Source organism: Fulmarus glacialis, unplaced genomic scaffold (genome assembly GCF_000690835.1).
Source record: "Fulmarus glacialis isolate BGI_N327 unplaced genomic scaffold, ASM69083v1 scaffold12584, whole genome shotgun sequence".
Classification (NCBI taxonomy): domain Eukaryota; kingdom Metazoa; phylum Chordata; class Aves; order Procellariiformes; family Procellariidae; genus Fulmarus; species Fulmarus glacialis.
The window spans coordinates 1,615-26,953 of record NW_009207460.1 but is presented as its reverse complement, the minus strand read 5'-3'; the positions used below and the strand labels follow the sequence as shown (position 1 = coordinate 26,953).

At 36.4% G+C, this 25,339-nt stretch overlaps 1 protein-coding gene across 1 annotated transcript; it reads right to left on the bottom strand.

Annotated features, from left to right (window-relative positions):
* Positions 1-4,759: 4,759 nt before the first annotated feature.
* On the bottom strand, positions 4,760-23,335 carry MYBL1 (v-myb avian myeloblastosis viral oncogene homolog-like 1; the record flags this gene model as incomplete). The annotated part of the gene is made up of 15 exons (XM_009576120.1): positions 4,760-5,439; positions 7,221-7,400; positions 9,390-9,494; positions 9,581-9,697; positions 11,383-11,497; positions 11,907-12,049; positions 12,542-12,910; positions 13,220-13,453; positions 14,697-14,801; positions 16,312-16,386; positions 16,612-16,795; positions 18,625-18,845; positions 19,896-19,988; positions 23,035-23,106; positions 23,233-23,335. Coding segments are annotated over 15 exons (2,245 nt in total), but the record flags the coding sequence as incomplete, so codon positions are not given.
* Between the last annotated feature and the right edge of the window lie 2,004 nt (positions 23,336-25,339).

Here is a 25,339-nt window from a genome sequence, read left to right as displayed (position 1 = left end):
AGGGAAAGGAGGATGCTGTCCTCCCGTACGCCGCTCAGCTTTAAGATGAGCGCATCAAGCCAACTCATCCCTATGCGAACATGCAAACACATCCTCGACTGCTCTGATTTACAAAGCCGATTACTTTTCCAAACTTTGTCTTTCCATCTAACGTATATGCATAGCTCATTTTGTTCATATAGTTCCTACACAGACTTCTGAGGCATTTTATATCACTGCTTATGAGCATGGTCTTTCACTGAGCAGTTTTCTCTGGGTTTTCTTTGTCTATTTTATGGCTTCTGTTCTGTTGATGTTTTGGGGGTTTTTTTAATTATTTTTATTTAATGCCTACTGGTGTAAGAACTCGATACCCTCAGAAAACTGAGCAAATATTTCTTAGCCTATGGGATAGACCATTTTAAAGCAGAGCATACGACAGGCGCTACAGTGGTGTGCTCTAAAGTTCTGCTGGTTGTGCAACCACCAAACACCACTTTTACAAGGAGTAACTAAGATCAAGCAACTGGCCAACAGTCAGCGAGGAAGTAAATGCTGAGTAAGCAGAATTCTCCCTCCCCAAAAGACAAAAGCACCCTTTCCCCTCAGACTATGACAGAAGACGGTCGCAGACGTATATCACTGCCAGCCAATACACAGCCCATTCCCATCTGTGGGTGCTAAGGCCATTAACATCCATCTTCTCTGTAGCCAGAGGGTGTTAACAACACAGGAAATCAGAATTCAGGTAAATAATCCAGAGGACTCTCTGAAAATAAACGTAAAGAACCCCAAATTTCTGTAAAAGGTAGTAGCAGGTAGACAGAATTCCCTTTGCAATCAGCAACTGTATCACTGGGGTCATGCAGTCCAACAGCAGGACCATCAAAGGACTCCTTTCAGTTCTGTACCTCACAAAAAACACACACAGCAATGAAGCAAAAGAGAAAATGAAATTAAAAAAGAAAACCAAACCACCAACACAAGTTGATACTGAAGAATGCCATATTGCACATCTCTTACTCCAGATGCAAACAGAAGCCGCGCTGTTGAGGGTATGAGCATTCAGATTTTTACTCTATACAAAAATGTAAGATTATGTATAAATGTCCAAAGCTTACCTGTTCTTCCAACACATCACGCTAGCAGAACTACAAGGATCCTATTGTTCCCTTCAGCTGCAGGGCAAGAATCCAACCCACTCAAGGGATAAGCTGGCTGTCTCCAGGGGAAGCCACACAGACCAGTATATGCTGCAGCTTCAAGAGGGACCAATCTTTTGGCTCAACTGGCACAGAAACAGTAACCCACAGCTCCTTCATGAAAGTAAGCATTTAAGCCTGTAAAGCTTCGGCTTATCCAAGGTCAAGGAAACTTATGAAAAAAAAAATTAAATGAGGTCTAGCCTTAGAAGACATCGGTGTATTTTCTGCCTACGTACTGAACCTTTATCTGAATGTTTGTCACAAAACCAAATGCAAGAATCAATTCCAGTTTCAGAATTCTTGTTGTTTGCATTGTGTTGGACCTTGGTCACAGGTATGGTGCAACCATGGTCAGTTAATATCCAGTTAAAATCCTTATTTCATGAAGCTTGATTCACAACATTGCATCAGTTTTAGTTTGGTGCAAATCTAGTAGAGTTATTCTCATGTAAAACCAGAATAATAGCAGTAAGAACTGGGCTTATTCTCACCAATCAATTCCTTAAAGACCATTTCTTCCAAGTAAAAGCCAGGCCCACGAGTAAAGCTTCCGGAGTCTTCATGCCATTTCTTCCAAGTAAAAGCCAGGCCCACAAGTAAAGCTTCCAGAGTCTTCATATAATCAAACTTACGGTTGTAGTTCCTCCCAAGTTTGGCTTACTGGCTGTCCATCTGCTCTACTTCTTTCACTGAGCAAAGTTGACATAGAAAAATGAACTAGTCACATCATTCGAGACTTCACTTTCATCTACCTACATTTCGCCCCGATCTCAGGCGTCAGCAGCCAGCCACGACAAGAACTCTACAATCAGTCCATCTCACTTGTCCCAAGCGATGGAAAACTTCACGCATGCAAACGCAAGCAGGCCTGCAAGATATTCATACAGTGGTCTGGCTATGACAGCCAGAACCCCAGCAAAGCCCCAGTAACAGTCACAGTTTGCCTATAGAGCTTAAAGCTGGGTGATACAAATCACCAGGACATATTTCTGAAGAATTGGCTTGTGTTAGTCCCTCTTGTCCTTTCCTTCAACAGATTATCTTACTTTAATTGTTTGACATTTATATTTTGTCACAAAACTGGGAAAGGCAATAGATATTATCTATTGAACGCCCACGTTTCTAGCAAAATAAGAGTGTCAAAGTCTAACGCTAATTCAGATTAATACATGTTTGTAAGTACTAGTTAGGGGGAAAAAAAAAACCACACTGCACAGGTTACACTTGCATTTACCTCCCAAGACCCAGGCACACATACTAAAATATCACTTGTACCATTCAAATGAAAGGAATGTAAAAAAGCTTTACACTAGCAACATTCTTCATCCCTCAAATTGTCTCCTATACATAAATATTTGTGTTAAAGCTTTGAGAGACAAATACAAACCGTTAACCAAATACAAGCAGGCTTACAAGTAGGTTGAGTTGAAGTATTGTCAAGGGACTCCCACCCTGCTGTGTAACCCCGATTCCCACGACTGCTGTTTGTCTCCGCCCAGTCTACAAAAGGTAGGTTTCTTGCAGTTTCACATACACACATACATACATATTGCTTTAATGAGCACCAAGTGTTTAAGTGCTCAAATAAAAGGCACTTACAGTAACTTGGTACATAGATGCTTTATTTCTGACATTAATATGGTCTGTATCGTATGTGAGATTCTCTTACATAAAAGAAAAGTTTGTAGTACAACAAAAACTAAGATAAACAAGGCATTTGTTGCACATTATGTCAAACCTTAAAACAAAAATACGGAGTAATATGTATTTAGGTTTCATGCAAGTTTGGCTGCTGCATGTACAATCTACTTATAAACTGAAAGAAATGCAAATGCACACAACATTCAAAAAGTAATAAAAGATGCCTGACATATGAAAGATTAAAACCTTCCTGCTAAAACAACAAAGTAGGAGTTAACTAAACGATCCAACCAATACCAACACAAATTAATACTACTTACCATAAATCTATGCTTAAACTTGGTATAGGCAGTTTTGGTGATACCACTTCTACTGAAATATATCATCCAGATTCCAGATATTCATTCTCTCTCAATGTTTCATTTCATTTTTGTGAATTAAATGCAGTCTCCAGCGTTAAATGTTGCTGTTAAATCCATCCTGGTAATGCACACCTAAATCTAGTACTGCCAAGAATTCCAATTGCCTCCTCTCAATTTTCAAAGGTGAGGAGTAATCCTGGCATGATGGGTATTTTCTGATCCCCTTGCTTATATAGGATTCCCCCCCCCCAGCTTAAAATTTTGATGTGAATTAAAAACTGCTAAAAATGTTTATGCCTACTACTATCACAGCCAGGCAAATATTTAATATCAAAAAGCTCCTAAAAATAAGGATTGTATAAGCTTTGAGATGTTTAAAAAAGTTGAATAACCCATTACCTTCCTTGTGCCACTCATCACATTAAAATTCTCCATTAATAAATTATTCTCTACCATCTTTGATATTAAAGTGATAGGAATACTTTCCACACCCTGCATAGTACTGGTTGATCTCATAAAGTTAACTAGAGAACCTGACATCATTTTTGTAATTTTACATACAGTGCATATGATGCTCGCTCTTTCCATCTCTCATAGCAGCAAGCCGATTCTGCCACTATCTGTAGCAGCACACCCGGGAGTGGAGAGGAAGAGTGTTTGAATTATAAATAACTAAAACTACAGTGTACAATTCTATTTACCTGTCAGTATTTGTTGATAGCACACCATTATAACTTGCTCAAAATTAACTACATAAAAATCTCTACAACAAAAGCAAACCAAAACATTCCTTCAAAAAAAAAAAAAAAGAGACATAAAATAAGTGCAAATACCTAAAATAGGCAACTAAAGCAACTGTTGTGACCTGTATACCTTTAAATAAGGACAAAGATTTTTCATAAATAAAAGAATGTTCTCTTTGCTCCTCAAACATTTAGTAAGTATATAATGATCAAACTTAAGTGCAGATACAATTGTTTTGAGATCCAAGGTGCCAAGTTTCTTTTTTTAAAAAAAAAAAAAAAAAAAAATTAAAATGCATTAGTTTTTAGTTCCTATGCAGGACGAAGTACTCCTGGGTCACATATAGGACCCCACCATTCCTTTCTAAATATATTTAAACAAGGTACGGGAACAGTTGCTGTATAATACAGGTATACTTTGTAATTATTTTGTAGATCAACATGATTTAAGGGTTATAGTGCAATCTTTATGTAGATGTAACATACAGTATAGATTTGTACACTTCACCACTGTAATTCTTCTGCTATTCCATACTTTAAACTTGTCCTTTTTTCATTTTAGCTGTTTTAACAGGAAACAACGTTGGCTTCTAGACAACCTGCATACATATAAATATCTACATTTAAGCTTTAAAATGAAAATAAATTATAAAAACAGACTCCTTTCCAATTTACAAAATTTTCCCTGTTCCTACACACTGTACAATACATTCAACAATCGTCTCATTTTGAGATTTATGAAGAAAATACTGATGCTTTACACTAAAACCTAATTCACCCCCCTCTGCCTACTTCTAGTACCATTTGCAAATAAATATATTTAACACTGTAGTTCATTTCATTGTTTTGCAGCATACCAAAAAAATTAGTAGTGCAACTTTCTATCCTTCCTTTATACTCCTTTCCATTGTGTTTCTTTATATACTAGGAAAATGCTACATAAGCAAAAGCACATTCAGTCATGTATGTCGCTCATTTGGAAACCAGTAACAACCTATAAACCTACTCTATATTGAAAATGCACTAACAGAAAAAAAGCAATGCAAGTCAAAAGAATAAATACGAAAAATAGACTTAAAAACTATGTTGTCAGTACTGCAATGTACTTTACCATTCTTTATCATACTTTAGAGTGTTACTTTTTTAATATTTAGGAAATTCATTGCAGAACTGTTTGTACTATCCCTTCGTAGAGAATACGAGAGCTTCATGTCTGTTCTTTGTCAGTCAAAAGAAGAAAGGAAGCTTTAAGGTAGCTTTAAGGTTTCCCTTGGCAGACTGTCTCAAAGTAAAGACTTAATTCACAACTATTGTGCTGGAATCGCCTTCAACATTGTGTCAGTTTCAATGGAAAGAGATGGTTGTCAGTTGCAGTGACCATCACAGTATCAGAGCCCTTGAAGTGCTGTTGGTAGCTGTGTATGTGCTCAGATATCTTCTGGCTTGTTCAGTCATGATAAGCTGGTCTTCTGTTTTTCCGTAAACAACTGCTTCCCATTCACAATTTGGCTGCATAAAATAAAATTCAGTTAAAAAGATTCTTTTAACTAACTAAAATACTTGAGCAATTCTCATACAACCTTTCAGAGTAATAATAAATATCAAAGTCTAGCAATACTGTATTTTACTGAGAAAGATTCAGTTCTACAATACAATACCTAAAACCTGTGACAAAGCTCCCTCTCCACCCCTTAATCCAGCTCCCCAGCAGTGCATCTGTGTTACGTTTTAAGTTCTAACACACAAAATGAAAAACACTCTTAAAAAGAGACTAGTTCAACAATTGATACATAAAAGAGAAGTTAATTAAGTCATCTTCTCTTTGGATATCTTCCCCTTTAAATGTGCTAAGTTCAACAGGCAGAAAAATACAATATTGGCAGCTGTCTGGAAACACCAAGGAAGGCAAAATGGTTTGGCAGCTGAAAAAGAGTACTGTGAAGGACTTAAATGAACCAAAGTGGCAGCTGTGGAAGAATGGTCAGATGTTTTGGGAATATATTAGAAACGGCCAAGGAATTAGGAATAAAAATAATGAATGGAAGAATAATTGAGCCACTAGTCCTGCTTCTTCCATGAAGCAAACCATGCACGTTTACATGATTTATTGAATCTCAAGCTGATTTGTAGCAGCTCTAAATTGGACCTGACACTAGCAGATTGTAGCATAATGAATGCAAGATTCTCTCCCTCCCACATTGATCTAGAAACTGATCCAAAGGATCAGTTCCACATACAGATGCACCGAGAAAATTAGCAATTTCAGTTTGTCTAGAAATTTAGCAGGACTTGATTCGTGGAAGGGACTCATGGTTAGAGAGGCCACCAAACTGAGAGGGAATTTCTCAGGGGAAAGAACAAAAAGGGAAAGATGGTTCAATGAGAATATTTGTGAGTATAGTATGACTAAGCTCCTCTTTTAAGTATTCTTAAGAGCATAGTTCTGGGCCAGATAGATGTATTCACCTTTGCTGCAATTCAGAGCAGTTAATTCTTTTTTTGGAATATCACAATTAAATGAGGTTTGTTCCTTCTTCGCATAAGAAAGGATCAGAAAGTAATACTGTTGCTCTGTACTTACAAACACAACATCATTAAAGTAATTAAGTGGGACATGAAAGATCAGGCTCCAGGTGCCCTGCCTTTTTTTTTTTTTTTTTTAAATTAGCTGTAGATATTCTGAGAAGACACAAAAACTTCATACATTAACTCCATATGGGGCAAACTAGAACAGGTATTCAGTCAGGTCAAAGAGAATCTCTCCCTAAACCTGGTGGTCAAGACACAAAACTAGGTTCCAGAGTTTTAATGATACGCAAAATATACAGATGTACAAGAACAAGTACGTTACAAGAACAATTACCAAAGAGAACCTGTGGATGAATTCTGCTTAATGAATCCCACTGGGCTTATTATGAAGTAAGCACCAGGCAAATTTGAGAAACTTAGATGCTATAGAGGTTTAGTTTGCACCAAGTCAAGTTTTCTTACTGCTAAGACTTGGGTACCCAAACCTGTTTTGTAAGTCTACCCTATCCTGGTTTTTTTTCCCCCCCGTTTAAATCTCAGAGGCCACTCAGTGAAACATCAGGGTTGTATTTAAAGAACTTAGCTATGAATAAACACTTTGTGGACAAATGACCAACTTACAAGAAATAAGGATCATGGAAACACTGACCGAAACTAGATCACTGAATCGAACAATTCTAGACATTAGTACAAGACAGAAACTAGAAATAAATTCTTTGTTAACCTGCTAACAAAAATAATAGAATTCTTTGCATCCAGACCTGAAGAGCTTTCTCCATTTTGACATTTTTTGAAGGACATGCATTCAGTTTCTTCTTAATTACTGCATTTGCTTTGTTTGCTGGATTTGCATCCTGGTTTTCTGATGTCAGGTTACATCTGTTGTCATGTATTTCCGACAATGGTATCATTAATAAAGATGTGGTATATGCATTTTCTGACTATTGACAAAAAAGAGGGTAGGGAACACTGATAATAATTAGTATTTAATTTAAAAAGAAAAAAAAAAGTCTTCAACTGCTGTGATCAGAGAAGCCAAAATGTAAACAAAGCAAATACTATCAGGAAGATCCTAGGAAAGAATCTGAAAAGAAAAAGTAATGAACAGTACATGAAGAACTAGCCTGGTCTATACTAGGATTCATAGTCAATACTGAGCACAGTAAAACAAGTAGCTACTAGCATGATTTGAGCATTACTGAGTAGATGGTTTCTTTCGTATAAAGCTATGCTACAGCTGATTACCTTTTGTTAAGAATAAGACTTGATAAAGTGGTAACTACAGAACAGTTTTAAAGAAAAAAGCTTGTAATTCACTTCTAGTACAACCCTTGTGAAAGTAAGCACAAGGAGACTGGACTAAAAAAAATTAAGATCACATCACTATCAGGAGGAGGAAGAACTGAAATAAGCACTGGATCGATCATTCCAGAAGATTTTTATATGCCGATAATGTTTATGGAAATAAAAAGAAATTTATCCACCTCCACTATAGCAAAGCAGAAGAAAGGTATATGGCAATTTTAGAGTGTGAAATTAGATGAGAGTAACAGTGGCATATGTACTTGTTCACTTACAAAAACACCCCATTGAACTGCGTTAAACTACCTTTACATATTTATTCTACCTTGGACCTTACTCCTAACTTACCACCACATGGGCACACAATTTCTACTTAAGGATTGGTACATTTTTCATTTTTAAATCAGATACTACCCCTATCTCTCTTGCTAAGAGCGAATGTTCCTGTTGCACCAGCATCCCTCATTAAACTGGAGGAAAAGCAACTTTTTCCCAGTCTCCCAGTCCACTGCCTTTAATGTACCACACCATCATAGTGTATCTTGGCTTTAGCTTAATAACCTGAACATCAGTGATGCACAATATACCATGTCATAACAAGACATTACTAAGAGAACACCAGGCATTTTGTTTCTGTTTTGAATGGCTGCAGCAACGCTGCTCCTCGCAAGACAGAGATGTTCTCGGGGAAGTGGGGAGTTTCCACTAGGTGGCAGAGCACCCAACACCCAGCAGACAGACACCAAGGCTTGGCACGGTCTACCAGGCGTTTAAGAAGGGAATTTAGAAAACCAGCTACAATAATCACAAAGGGGTATGACTTAAGCACCTCTCCTTTTTAGGGACTTTGGCTGCTACCTCTTGAATATAGCTTTATACCTGATCAAGAGTCACAGACATTTGCTCTTTCAGAATTAAACACATACATACATTAATTTAAGAACTAGATTAGAAGAAACTTTTCCTACAAACTACAAAACTAAAGATTAATCTATACAATCACTCAACTGCAAAAATATTGGGCTACTTTTTAAAGGAATGAGGGACCAAAACAGCCCCATCTCTGAACCATTGATGTCTTGGTCATTGAGGCAGAAGTATTCAAATTCCTTCAGGCAGAAAAAGCCCACAAACCTCATCTTCTACGTGTTTGATATTTTTTAAAGTATTCCCCTACTATGTGAAGTGGGAAAAGGGAAAACATGCTGCCTAATATGCAATTAGGTATCTTCAGAACATGTCTGCCAGACTGTCAAGCATGCAAAACACAGGGGCAAATGCCATCTTCCTAGTGTATTACAGAGAGCTTCAGCGTGCCATATATGCTAAAGTTTATAGCTAACCAGCATGGAAGCAGCTTTGCTATAACAGCAAATCTGCAAAGCATCCACATTACTTTACCAGTCCTACTCTGAAGGCCTGAAAGGAAGAATTCATGCATGAATTCAAGCCCAATGTTCAAGTATTGCTTAAGTACTTAAAGTAGTATTTCAAACTGAAGATGATTTTCACTTTCTAGATTTATGAATCTAGCCTCAATCCAAACACTTTTAGTTGATAGAACGAAAGATACTCAGTTTTATATTAATATTGCTGCCAGTGATACTCTTCAGTCGTTTAATACTTACCTGTACACCTAAACTATTATCTTCTGTGAAGAGCTGGGCACCAACCTCTTCTTTTCCCCATGGATCTAGGACCAGTGATTTTCTGACTTTTTTAGAAGAGTTGTGCTGCAATAAACATTTTGCAGAGAAAAACTGTAAAATATTATTTAAAAGCAGTTATTTCCTATTTGAAATTATTATTGTAATGTTACCTCCTCCTTGCAGCTTTTATACACAGTGTCATCTTCCTCCTTGAGAAATATATCTGTTCCAGTTTCCTCTTTCAAAACTTCCCTAATGTCTTCCTCCAAGAAGGCAAGTGGTTGTGACTAAGTTAATTAAAATTGGAGGAGAAAATACAGGAAGTCTATTAGTTGCTAGTTTTTATCATATTCTACTTTCAGCTAATGTAGGCCAGAAAAGAGATCTTGCAAAATATAGCAACAGATAAAAGGATTTAAGCTATTGTAGTTAACAACTACAGATCAACATTTCAACGCTATAGAGATTTTTTTAATTCATTTTACTCCACATTATTTCTAGCCAGATAAAACACATACATGCACACAGTGACTCAAAAAATGCAAGGTAGCATTGAAGATGACATGCAAACTACTATTTGCAATGGTTATCCACTGACAAAAGGGATACAAATATTTTATATATACTAAACACATACATAAACACGTATATGTATATATACATGCATACAAATATACTAAAAAACTGTACTATAAAAGTATGACTGTTGTTGGGAAAGGAATTTACATCAATCTTAACACAAATCTTTGAAAAAAAACATTGATAGTCCTAAGTACAGTACAGAATTTCACAGAAGCCATACAGATGGCTCCTTTGTGTACCAACAGGAGAAGAATTCCCTTAAGCCCTCAAAATTTGATTTTGAACAGGAGGTTAATAGTGGACAGAATGCCAAACCACTCCATTTGCATAGTGAGAGACTGTGAATCTATAGGGTAACACAGATGGTGCCAAGCCCTGTGGCAAAGTCTGAGCTACCTTCTGTGTTTGCAGAAAAGAAGTAGTCAATATATATTGGCTGGAATTTTTTCAGAACTTGAAAAGCATATGTCTACTGAATTCCAAAAGTTATTATGCATTAACATACCTTAGCTAGGCTAGGAAGAGAGCAAAAATTGAATTAATTTGGAGCAAACAAACAAACAAAAAACTAACATTATCCATAGTCAACCAAAAAACAGTCTTTTGTGACAGCCAAAAGAATCAGAGGAATAATGAATTGCTCTATTAAGATTTTGGTTTTTAGGATGAAGAAAATTGTTGACGTCACTTAAGTAAGCCACTAGGAAGCATAAAACACTTCCAAACATCTTCCCATCAAAAAAATTCTCAGAATACTAGCATGCTGCGGTAAACATCTAGTTTCAGTCCTAGCACTGTAGAAGAACCAAAACCAGAAAGCAACTCAGCTCTTACATAGTCCAGAGGATTCAAAGATAATGCAGTTTTTCAAGTCAAATGAGAAAGTTGCTTAAAATAACGAAGTCAGTCACATTCATCTGCACCAGTTTGCTCTTACTAGATTATCCAGTTGGAGGAACCCACACCCATTCACTATCTCACTTACAATTTTTCTTTTGAAAAAACAGAATGCTGAAGTATTAAAATTAAAATCTCAGACAACGATGTTACCACCTCGTAAGAGGTACAGTGTTGGCAAGGCTACACAAATTTAAAACAACTCACAAATGTGGAACCATAAGATTACTATGGATCAAATGATTATATGTAATGAGTACCATTCAAAAAGACAATGCCTCCACACTACACTGAAGGATATAGTCTAACATACAAAACCCAAAACATTTTTGATTCACATTCTAGCTGTTCTCTAGGATAATACGGAATGTCACTGAAACAATAGCATTGTTAGAAAATGCTTTCTAAGATCATGCTGAGGCTTACAATATCTCAAAAACAAGAGGGCATTTAGACTTTAACAAAGAAGAAAATAAACAATGTCATCACATACCGTAAGCTTGAGGGGACCGTACTTTTTTTCCTGAGCAGCCAAAGCATTTTTGAAAGGAGTTGGTGTCCTTGGTGTTGAACCCAAAAGAGATCTTCTAATTGTGGGAGTTCTAAAACTGTTCAAGCATAGAAAACTGTTTATACATGCATTTTAATATTTCACTTTATCAACAGTAATGTAATAAAATGAATCTAAGAAACATTTTAAAATACCTTGATTTACACAACAGATATCACCACATGAATCTGAAAGTATTAAGATCACCATAGCATTACCCCAGGAATATTAAACTTTAATTGGATTTTGTTCAGTATTTTAAAAAAGGAAAAATTTTAACTGAGTACAAGTCACTTTCTGTTAAGTGAAAAACAGGAAGCCAGTTTGTTTGTATACAAGCATTTAAGTGCTAGGGGTTTTAAAACTCATTCACAGTACGCATACACGTAGACTGATTTCTCAATATTTATAGAAAAACTTGTTTTTATTTGAGCAACACCACCAGATGTTTAATGTAATAATCCTACCCCACATTTTCCTTTTGATCTTTTGGTGTCATTTCCTTGTGTAGAGGAGTCGTAATAAGAACTTTCTGCCCACAGATTGGAGTCGATGTAAATGCAGGATTTTCAAGGTTAAATTGTTCATTTCCAGAGCAAGTGTTGAAAAACTAAGCGCAAGAGAGAAAAAAAACTAAGCAACCTTAAAGGACAAAACTTCACCACTGTACTGAGCAGTAAAAAAAATAGTATGTGTATATCTGAAGGGCTTTTACTGACAAACACCAATAAACTATTCTTGACTTATACTCCAAGACATGTGCAATATTTATCACTGAAACCTGGATTTTCTCTTTAAAATCCCTACTGCTTAATTAGGTCACAGAGACAATAAGTCTCTATCAACAATTATTTGCATGAGAAAGTGTGAGCTGAGACGTAAGTTGCTGCCCCTCTCCCCCCCCCCAGTTAGTCTTCAAAACAGAGGAAATAGGTTATTTAACAATTTCTTTTTCATATATCTACTTTTATGCAGATGTTTTAAGAAGTTTTTGAACATATTTGTTTAGGCTACAACGTATGACTAGGGAAGAAAGTACTAGTAATTTATAATCCACCCACTGCAGTCTTCATAGTTCAGCCAGATTTAAAAATAAACTCACCTGTGATGGAGAAAATGGTAGTGTTTTCACTGGTGTATGCTTTAGCGCAACATTGATGGCATCATTACACAAGCCATCATTCAGTTCATTAACTGGTGATTGCCCAACACGCAATCTCTTTTTCTTTCTTAGGATAGCAGGTGGAGTGCTGAATTTAGTTAAGTTTGGGGTTGTTGGAAAAACTGCTTCTTCCTCGCCACTGATGCTACTGTGTTTTTTGCCATCAAGCACAACGCTGACATTATACTGGCACTCAGCAGCCCCTTCATTGTGTTGAATCCGCATTAGTTTTACTGGAGCTGGCTTGACAGGAGATGCAACAGCCTCTGAAAGCTCAAAACTGGTGACATCACTCCACGCTACAGGATCCTATGAGGCAAGATGCAAAACACTCAAACACTAGCAGGCTTATCCAAGATTATCTCACAACATCCAAGCCAATCTAACAGCTCTCTACCTCCGGAAGCCATATACTGAATTATTCTCTGTGTATCTTTCACACAATCCTAAAACACTAAATATTTTAGAATTCTTTTAAAACAGGCAATAAACCAAATCACTCAATATGGGTGAAACTACAGACAAGTACAGAATAAGGTAATTTTAAGAGTATCTTACACATATTGCGTAAGTTGATGTTCCTAAATAAACATTTTTTTAGAATAAATACAGACTTACAGATTCAATAAGCTCTAGTGTCTCTGCAAATTCTGGAATGGTTTGTAGAGATGATAACATTGTATTTGCTTCCACAGCCAAATACTTAGGTGGTGAATTCTGCTGAACAGATGTGCCGTGGGTCTCATCCATGCTGTAGAACTCGCTTGTTTGTTCCCCAAGGCTATTTAGTGTATTAGACACACAATCTTCCGTGACAAAACTTCCAGACCAACAAGGTAAGTTTCCAGCTTGCTAAAAAGTATGAAGAAACATGTTAATCTTATTCAACTTAGAAGCTGAGAAGAGTCAATTATGTAACTGCGGGGAAGAAAAAAAAAGTAGTATGTAGAAAGACTAAGCCCAACTATTAATTTTTGCTTTTTCAAACACTAATTATCTGTTTGCATTAATGTAGTTAGTCTTCTCCTTCCATTAACACACTCAACATCCTCAAATTGTGTAAGATTTTTATCTTGCCTCTCATTCATATCTTATACATGCTTACAACTTAGAGAATTATGGGTTGTATTGGAAGCCATCTCTGATTCAAGTTACCCGTGTTCCTGAACATCAGTATTTTACAAAGTCCTCTTTACTACAGAACACAGGCACATTTTAAGATTAGAAACTCTTTCTAGAATGTGAAATACTTCTTGTTTGATCCGATTTTTTTTTTTAACGCAGATTCTGCATTGATAGTTTACTTAACTTCTAAATGGTTATCCCATTTTAGTACACTGCTTAGTACTCAAGAAAGGTATTTTAATTTTCACTGGAAATCTAGAAGCAAAGCAGATTCCACTAGATAAGCAGAACGTCGCACTGTTTCAAGAGAATGCCAGGAATAGCTCCACCACAAAAAAATGGAAGTTCACCTGTAATCTAAATTAGTGATCAATATGGTTGGGTTGGTTAGGTGTCTGATGTCGTTCACAGCCCTCTGTCCCTGAGGAAATAAGTGACTGCCATCTGCAAGTTTCCCACATTCCCCTGAAGTACATGTAAATTTTGTCCAGTGGAAATTTATATACTGTTTGTCATGTCCAAATGTGGATATTAAGTATTGCAAGCACTCACATGGAAGTTTGATAAAAATATAATCTACAGGATGTTTTGAAATCAAATAGGGCAAAACCTATGTATTTTTCACCTTTCTCTGTTGAACAGATGATCAACATTGCTGATCTATAAAACTGAATGGCCGTGATATCAACAAACGTGGTACCTCTTGAAGAGGATTAAAATCCTGTGTCTTAGGAACAACTGCCAAATTGCAGGTCATATTTCTGCTGTTTTCACAGTTCAGAAAACTGCACTAAAAATAATTTGCCTCAATTCTAATACATAGACTTTGTTTTACAACCCAACAGCCATAGGTTTGATTTTAGAAGGTCGGGTGAAAAAACCACAAAAAACCAAACATCCATTACTAAATTGCTGAGGATTAATCTCAGTAAAGCGTATTCAAATATTTACAGAAATTTACAGTCCTTACAGAAGACACTCGTTTTCTTCTGATTTCATTCTCTGCTGACATAAGTAGCAATTCAAGTTCCTTTATTTTCTTTTCTTTATCAGGATCATCATCAATAAATGACTGCTGAAAAATTTAAGAAAGAAGCCGTTACTATTTTCCATCTCCACCACCCCTCCACAGTAAAGATTCCACATTATAACACAGCTACATTTTAAACATAAATCCACACGTAGTGGGAACAGATCTGTTCAAGCTGTATCATATTTTGTAATACAGTAGTCACTCGCAAGCGAAACAACTCCAGTAATTACCAGGAGATGGATCCGATATTAAAGTGGTATACAAGCTAATAGTTTAACAGGTTTCTAACATGGCCTGTAAATGCTCAGTACGCTATAGCGCTTTTTAACCAAAAGTCACTCAGTTCTATCTTTAATAGAAGCAACAATGTTGGCACCTTGGTAGATGTGTTTGTGTTTTCATGTGCTTTCTAGCATTTTGAGTTATCGTCACTAAGCATGCAAGAAAGTGTTTCAGATCAGCATTTGCTGACAGAGTGTCTACACAAGCAATCCTACCACTACTATCAGAAAAAAAAATTAACTAACTGGTTTTGGTTGGTTGGTTTTTAACCTCCTTAAAACTTTCTATTATTGCTATAAATATAGGAGTGAGGATATATGCCATGAGTTTCAAAACTAGTTACACTCCCCAGTTTAGGGAGGACTTCAAGGAGCACGAAGTATCTTACACTTTTCTGTACAGGGCAATCCAGAACACTGAAGGCTATAAGAGGCTTTGTTATGATTTGTATTCTTATACTGAGATCAGGGAAGAAAATGCAACATGAAACAGATGACCTGCACCTAAGGGAAACTTAACGTTAGATATAGAGTTCTGCAGAATGCCTCTAACACATCTATCACAAACAAAATCTGTATTATTCCCTGTGTCAAAATAATTTTTTTACTAATTCCAAATTCACAAAAATTCTTCCAGGAAGTCATATTACAAACCAAGACCTACATTCAAGCCTGCAACACGTGAGGAATTTCAGATATATTCTAAGTGAGCCCAAAGGAGCAAAAGGAAATAAATATATCCAATTGTTTTTTTGTTTTAAATTTTCTCAATACTTCAGCATTTAGAACATTGCAAAAGAGCATCTTCAACTGATTGACAGACGTCTATCAGTCAGAAAAAAAAAAAAACTATTGAGAACAAAAAAGCACAGCCATAAGTGTAAGTCACAGTAAGTTATTTGAACTGAGTCTTTCAGATAGGGTTATATTTATTACACATATAAAGTAGTAAAACCTTTAAATCTCTCAGAAGCTAGGTAATACTAACTGGTCATAATTTTAACCTAAAGATGTAACGAGTAGACTATGTTTTAAGCCATACTTCTGTCAGAAATAAGCACAACCATTGTGTTTCTTGGATGTATAAAGACGGCTCCTTTTTTCCTACCTAGAACTACCAATTAAGCTAGCAAGCCTACTTACAGAGGAACTTACATAAATTTAGATGAATGACAGACTTAAAGACATTTTGAAGTTACGGATTTACTCTTCATTTTACAGCACAATACACAGTACATTCTCTTCATTTACAATGCCCGTTAACAATTTACCTGAACTAAGTTGGAAGAAGCTGAAGCATGTTCTAGACAGCTGCCTTCTGGTGAGGCATACTGGTATGCTGGAATCTAAAAAGACATAAATCATTTTACAAACACTAAAGAAAAGGAGGCTGTAAAATTATCTCTGGTTTATTGTACATAAACTATTTATTATTGTTTACAAGCCCTAAGTTACCATAGTATCACAAAAATACTCAACAGATCTTCATTCTTTCAGATTTGTTTCTCGTTCCAAACCCAATAAATTATTTGAAACTGGCAAATACTAATTATTCTGGATTTTGAACTTACATGTGTCTGAACAGGTATGTAAAATTGATTCTGAGTGTGCAAGTGTTCCATAGTCAGACAAGGTTGGGGCTGAAGTTTGGATGAACTAGCTCTTTCAGACTTTATACCATCTTGTAAATATCCTTCCTGTTCCACCTTTCTTCGCATTGTTGAATTCCAGTGATTTTTAATCGAATTATCAGTCCTAAAATGAAAGTGTACAAGTGACTGATTTCCATAGCTCAAAGTTTAATATATGGCACAATTTACAGGGTTTGTAGAGTAGGTTAATCCAAAGCCACAAATCCAGAAAGCTCCAGCAGCTTGGACTGAAAATTTTATTATCAGTGGGGGTTTGGCATAATGACTAGAAAGTTTTTCAAAATTTCCTTCTACTAAACTTCAATTAAAAGTAGCAAAAGAGAAAGCCTTGGTTCTGGCTATTATTATGGGTGAGACCTTTTTTCCTGGATACTGGGAACAACCGTGTGTTCTCTGTCACTACTTTACTCTCTCCTATAAATTGCAGAACACGAAGCTAAGGCAATCACCCTACTGTCCCACAGCATAATAAGGGCGCTGTGACAAGTATTTGCCACTGGAAGACCTCTCTTCTAAAAAAAATGACAGCCTGCATTCCCAGCTCTGAGTGTTATGTGCAGCTTTGTGGAAGAACATCCCACTACCTCTTGGTGCCCTTGATTTTGTACAGGGAAAGCAAGCATGACAGAAGACCAGTACCCACTGTCACTCCCCTTGGAAAGAAAATGCCTGCAGTTTGACAAGCAGGCTGAAATCACTTTTAACACTAGACAAGCATTAAGGCAAGAGTTGAGTATGACTGCATTAGTCTAAGATACTAGCAATATTATTACTAGCCTTAGGGAGAGGTACACAGAAATAAAAATTGCTTTAAGCCCCATTCTTCATTTAAGCTCAACTCCAAGAAGTATTCCCCTTTTTCATCCCACTAGTGTTAGACTCTTTACAAATCTTCGAGATCTAGGATCCAATCTTTAGCTAAGAGTCTCATCTTGGATTTATTTTCAACAAATAAGTTAGTGAATTAGGAATGCCTCTGTCCTTACAAACTCATCTTCCCTCTCTGAAATTCTATTAAGATGCAATCCATTTCCTTCTCATTCCTCCAAAGGATTTTCTGTGATTCAGATTGTGTACTTAATCAAAATGTCAAATTTTTAAACACACATCTCTAAGGACTCATTCTCCCAACATAACGAGTGCTGACATTCCTTAGGCACAGCTAGACAGTCACCTCCTGAACACACAGACTGAATTCAGAGAGGGATGGCTTAACATTGAATTTCAATTAACAGTACAAGGTAAAAAATTTATTTCATTAAACTCTTTATACACTAAAATTGTTTTCCACAACCATAGAAGTTGGCAATCACATTTGAAACAAAGATAAGGAGAACAATGCATACAATTCATTCTTAACTTAGAGACTAAATGGTAACCAACTAGCTTTGCAATGCATGACACTAAGTCTTGACTTTTGAAGGTCACTAAGATTCTTTTTCAAGGTCACTAAGATTCTTTTTCAAGGTCACTAAGATTCTTTTTCAAGGTCACTAAGATTCTTTTTCAAGTGTCCTGTTTAACAAGAAGTGTTCCACAAAAAATAAATAAATAAAAGAATTTCTGATCTTAAACCAAAAAGAAAGGCACCCCCAAATGCATATTAATGAAGGCACTTTGATATCAAGTTATTAAGTGTGTCTTCCACTATTACTTGCAGTTACTCTTCAGCTCTACTACAGTTTTTTCCAACAGGAGGATTTTTGAAGGAACCTGCAGAGTGTTAGAGGTCTTTTTATTGGTTTTATGGCTTTTTAAGAATACATAATCAAACGCAAAAGATCTTAAAAAACTTTCAGTATCTACCAAGATAAAGGTGTTGTGACGCAAGTTTCAACAGATGCTCTCTGACTAACAAATTACATTGGAAAGAGTTGTGCGATGACCGCTTTCCATATTCCAATATCTAACACAAATAGAGTTGAAAAGCACCTTCCAGGAAGAAGTTTTGCTATTTCAGCCCATCGGTTTCCCAAACGCTTGTGAGCTTCATAGATTATTCTGTCCTCTTCTTCTGTCCATGAAGACTTTTTTACCTCAGGATTGAGATGGTTATGCCATCTCTCTCTGCATTGCTTGCCTATTCTTCCTTTCAGGTGTTTTGCGATTAGAGACCAGCGCTTTGGACCATACTTCTGAACTAATTCAATAACCTGGAACACAAATGAAAGCATGTTGTAATTCCAAATCCTAATTTTCGTAATCAAAGACTGAGAACACTGATAAACTCACATTTTAGAATATGATTATAATAGTCAACTTGATAAGATACTAGGCCTAAGGAAGCAGACAGTGACTTGGGGTATTAAAAATTATTTTTCAAGAAATCAAAAAACTGCTTATTAATTCCAAATTCACTGTATTTAGAACATAAGTATACACTGATGAAAACATTCATTTTTAAGTTTCCTCTCTGCCACCCATTGCATAAGCTGACATTAGGAAAGACCAAAAAAGAAGCTGGTAAAGATGTTTGGTTTGACTTTTTTCAACAACATACGTATGAGAAAAAACCCACACCTCTCTACTCCCAACCTTCATCCCATTTCTACATGTTTTTACACATTTGAAGCTTTTTGTTAAAAGACTGATGAGAACTGTAAAAAAATAGATTAGGAAGACCATATTTACAAGTTGACAAATACTAGTTTTAAATATCTTAAAACAGTTTTAAACAGTGGGAATAAGCAATCAATTTGAAATATAGTATGTGAAAGCTATATGTGCACCTCCCTACAGGGCAGTCCAGGTTTTGCAGGCAAAAAGCTATAGTGTGGATTAACACAGATGGGGAAAAGGAGTCTAAAACACCACTGCTAGCTTCTTTAACAGTGGAGTATCAAAACTTCCCTTATTCCCAACCCCTTTAAGTCTGGTGGGTTTGAGGAAAGATGTAAATGAGACCTTTGACCTTTAGTGCTGTAAAGGGATCTTCTCTATTTGATAAGCTAGAGTAGTTCAGCTAGCAATCTGAGCAAAGAGAAATGAAATGCTTGAGCAGACCAAATATTCCATCTACTTAAGAGCAGCTGCTTTTTTTTTTTTCTTCTCACGCAGCATAATGTAATGTAATTATCTATGTCACAAGATGCATCAGACATCATCTTTGTGGGGATGAAACCTAAGAAAAAGTACATATTCTTAGCAGTCATATGCGAATTTTGTTACAGTAAAAGAGTACAGTATCAATTAGTTTTTATTACCCTCTGATCCTCTTCTTTAGTCCAGGGACCTTTAATCAATTCTGGGTTTAGTACCTTCTGCCATCGATGCTGGCACTGAAAATCTGAACGATTCTGAAATAGTTTTAGAAGACCAATGTACCTGTTAAACTCTTGAATACATAAAACTGTAAATATTAGCTAGCCAGAATTATTAGCTTATTTCAAATTAAAAGACTTATTCAGACCTTTGTTTTAGTATAATAGTTAAATTCTCCCTTATTATTCTTTCTTCCATTTGCTTATAAAGAACTCTTCTCCAGAAAAAACAGCCTTGCACAAAGCTCTAATCTAATTACTACAGTGTTCTTACTTGATAATCAAATTCAGAACTTACTCTTCTTTAAAGAAAAACTTAAGAATTATTTTTGTCCTCATTACTCCACACCTTCTCTGAACTTTATGTGATGCTTTTTTATACTTTTGACATTAACTATAACCTACATAAGGAAAGAAATTTTTGAAGGAAATTCTTTTTATTTCAAATAAAAGAATAAACTTTTTTCTAAGTCTCAAATGAATATATGCTCAGCTCTTTACTAGAGTGTTAAGGAAAACAGATTTATATCAAGTTTAGCTAACACATACTGATTAAAAAACATGGCTTTTTCTGCTCAGGACAGATGGTGCTTTTCTGTAGCTTCACTAAGGATCTTTTGAAATATTGTTCCCAGTTATGAAATAGAAGTAAGCTTTTGCTTAGCCTCCTAAAAACTGTCTGTAGGAAAGTTTGGGACTTTCAGGGTAGTTGGTCCAATCCTTAGAAATACACAGATAAGAGCCTGCCCCAGCACAGCATACTAGTACGCCTTTTATAACACTGGGACATGATGATCTACTCTCTTCAGTGCAAGCTGTCGGATAGCAAGTACTGATTTCAAGGTTCTGCTGAGCTTGCCTACCAAGTAAAGGCATTACCATGTTAAGATGAAGTTAAGATGAAGAAACAGTCTGCAAGACCAGAAAAAACACCCAAAACACTGTTACATCTAAAATTACATTGATCACAGTACCTTCAAGTTAATCACAAGTAGACACTGCATGATTAAAAGCACACTAGAGTTTGTTACAAAACATCATCATTTCCTGGTGGAAATAAGCTGTAAAAGACAGACTCAATATAGGATAGCTGTTCCCACTTTCAGTGAAAGAAAAATTTTGAAATTGTGGCCTTTTAGTGTTTTTACCTTCCAGACACTTCTAAAATCATGACTATTTGGGGGAGAAGAGCAAAACAAATGATGGGACGAAACAATAAAATCGTTTCAGGTCTGCCTTAGCCGCAATAAATTGAAAGAGAATAAAGCTGTGTTTCTTCTCTTGAGAGTCACCTTTAAGCCATCTTCACTTTTTTGGGCAGAATAGAGGGAAAGATTACTTGTGCTCAGCCCAATAGTGAAATGGGGTTCTGAAAACATGGCAGTTTGAGTGCCTTTACATGCTAGTAACTCAAAATACACTTGGTTTTCCTAGCAAAAGACCATCAGTAACAAGGTAAGTGCTAATTATGCCAGCCTCTATTATTTGGCTTTGTAATTTCAACACTGCAATATGTTGCCCAGAGAGGCTGTGGAGTCTCCATCCATAGAGATATTCAAAACCCAACTGGACACTGTCCTGGGCACCCTGCTCCAGCTGACCTTGCTTGAGCATGGGGCTCGGACTAGATGATCTTGAGAGGTTCCTTCCAACATTAACGATTCTGCAATGGGTAACCTGATCATCCATGCATGTTTCCCATGATAGCTGGGGAGCCTTTTTTCAACCTCACTTGGGCCCAGCTGAACAACAGCTTTCTGTATCCAGAAGCGTTTGTTTTCAGCTGGAGAACTTTTTATTAAACTGTTAGATTTGTTAAATGCAACTCCATACTACACCTGCAGATCAGTATCACCAAACATTGTATTTTTAAACAGTTTAATATAAAAGCTTTTTGATATTATCTCTTTCTCCTCTGCCATTCACTCATTTCACTGCTTTCTGGAAGGGGATAATGTACATGTAAGGAACAGTGATTTGCTTATGCACTCCTTTAATTCAGAAGCTTTGAGTTCATTCCCTGATATCTATACTTTGCCACCTGGAAAAAGAAAAAAAATCAGAAGCACCACTGTTGCACAAATATTATGAGCATAATGAAAAGTTACAGTTGTTCAGTATTTAGAATTCAAGTCTATTTTTACCTAGTTACACAGGAATTTCATACAACCGTATCATCCCATTCAGTATTACAAGAACCACAAGGTGGGGGGGGGCTGTAATTTTCTGACTTCTAACAATTGAATATTCAATATCACTTCTAGGTAGTGATCTCAGCCTTAGATTCTAGCCATGTTTTTATAGTAGGCATTTTATAACATTTAATCAGAAAAGAAACAAACATCATCCATTCTAGTTGTAGGTATTTTCTACCAGTGCAGCTCATACAGCTGAGGAGTCATTTAATGTTTGAACCAACAGCTCCTTTACTCATTCCACCTGACCATTGGAACAGAACAAGAAATTTTAAGTGTCAGTAGGAAACTTCCAAGAAATCTGCTAAGGTTCCATTCCTAGCAACTGAAGATATCATTGGGGGGAAAGATTTACATATGTTAGGGAAGCAGACATCACTGTGAAAAAACCAACACAAAAAAACCCAAACACCAAAACAAAACAAAAAAACACCACACACACACCCTCCTCCTAAGGTGTTTAAGAAACTGATCCTGCTCCTGTCAAGCAATCTTTCAGGTGCAACCCACTCTCCTAACTGATTCAGAAGCAACCTGTGAATTGTAGATGTAACCACCACAAGTGATGCAACCAATAGGAAGCAGGAATATATTCCAGAATGAAAACAAGTAGCAAGTGTGGACAGAAGGCATCAATTATTTTTGATCATTTCAGACCATCACTTTAGCCCCAGCCTGAGCTGATAAGGTTCTCCAAGGTCTGAGCTAGATCTCAAGTCCAATTTACAGTATTTTTTACTATTAAAATATTTTTTACTATTTTTACTATTATGTGTACTTTCACTATTATGTTACTATTACTATTTCACCTCATTTCCAAACTAGACATATGACCAAAGTAAATAAATATTAAAAGGGAACTTAACTGAAACAGAGATTCAACTTACTTGTAGATGACTAGCAATGAAAGCCCAATCATCTGTACCATTTTGTTCCACCAGCTTCTTTAGCCTTTCATCCTGTTAAGACATAACCTCAGCCAATAAATGTTACATGCTATCCCAATACGATACTAAATAACAACATCATTCATGTGCTACTAATATCATCTAGGAATGAAACTAAAGCCAAAAAAAGAGTATTACCTCATCACGTGTCCATTTCACCCTGTTACATATCTTCTTCAAACCTTTTTGCTGTGGCACTTCATAGTCATGATCCACATATTGAAGGTCATCATCTTCCTCACTGCAGAGTACAAAGAGTGAAGAAGACAGAAAAAGAGTTTAAAATAACTCTGAATAACTTATTTTTTCTAACTACTTGTAGCTTTTTTTCCAATCTGTACATACTGTTCTAAAATGACATATGGAATTTGCATGAACACAAGATCTGCCTCCAGCAGTAGCCTATATTCACCATGTCAAAGGAACAGAGTTAATTTTAATTTCAAGGCCACGTACTGGGATACGGACTGATAATTCATTCCAAGTCAAGACTTAAATTTGAAGCAAAAGCTATTTTTTAAGATCATGTTTTTGTAACACATTTATGATTATTTATTTTACACAAATAAGCTTACAAGATAAAGTGGTTTGCTAGTCTGCAAAATATATTCATGTTCCAAACAACAAACACAACAAGGATGCCAAATAATTTAGTGTCAACTTGAGATTTTAAGTGGGCTCCTGCCTTGAATAAAAGCGTTGCCTCAATGTTACAGGAATTAGATACAAATCTTTGAAGACAGAAATATTCCAGCAAGAAGTAACTACCGTATCAGTGCTGACCCTCTAAGTTAAGAGTCAAAGGGACAGGAAGCCAGGTAACCTCTGTGACTCCATGTAGATCACACTCCATCTACTGGAGAAATGCATACTTCACAGCCTTGATAAACAAAGCCTTACAAACAAACAGCACAGGGAAATGTTGCATGGAAATATCACTTAAACTTATATGTCAGTGACTCATGTTAGACAGCATAAATTCAAACACATGTGGAAACCCAGGCCTAACAACAGGATGAGCAGTTCCTCTGCATTAGTTATAGCAAGGACACAAAGAGACTCCCATCTAAATACACAGCTGTAATTAAAAGCAGTTTCACACTGCAATCTTAATTTTTCTCCATTTTAATATCAGTAAAAAGCACGATATAAATACCACAAATTCATGTTCAAAACTGAATTTATTAGTTCTGCTCAGCTTTGAAAATTATTTCCATTTTTCAAGCAAAGGTAAAAAAATCCTTTCCCAGAATTAACCTGTGCTGGTGTCCTAAGAACTGATCAGATGGCAGATCTCTACATTATTTTCTAGAACATGCAATTCACCCACACAGCATGCTGATCAACCATTTATGTATATTTGTTATTTCCCATTAAGTGAGTATGTTCTCTGTGGCTAACATGAATATATGGTCATTCAAGAACAGCACTACTTACTTGAAAGCATTACTACAGGATGGTATGTACCCAGCGCCTGCAGACCTAGTGTATTTAACATTGCTTCTACATCCTACATCACATCTGGATTTGCCCTACTTAGCTCCATGATGCAATAGAAATAGTTAGTAACAAGTAAACATATTAAAACTTTGTGGACCCAGGGAAATACAAAGCAGTAAGCTTGCTGAAAGGTCAACAGCAAGTTCTTCACAGTACTTCCACAAGTTCTCGACAAACTTCAGGAGTGTATCTTGGTATTATAGGAGCATATCTTGGTATTATAATCCTATTTCATACAAGCAAGCCATACAATTTACTTGTAACTGAAATTTGGCCTGTGGTTAAGCTGTTTGTCAACACAATCTTCTTACCCACTGCACAGCAAACCAGTTCAAGAAGAGAGTCTTCAGTTACATGAAAAGTCGTGGGGATTTTAAAAAAGAGGAAGGGCTCCACGTACACGGCAGTGATGCTGACAAGACCACCGGTGCTAGACAACATGGGGTCCCCGCCGGCAGCGGCAGTTAAGAACCCTGCACCAGGAGTTCTCCAGCAGCATGCATGCCCCACAGCCAAACCAGCACAGCCGCCGGCCACCTCTATGCACTTCATGGGTGCAAGGGCCAGCCTAGTGGGCACCAAGCTCCCTTGCACCTCGATTCCATGTGAATAACTGTTTAGTCTTTGGTCTTGTTTAGACTAGTACACCAGTAGATTATAAATTAAATATACATGAATGGCTGGGACTATTAACTTAAGCTTTCGATTAAAGAGAAAAGATTTTCAAACACATGGGGTTGTTATA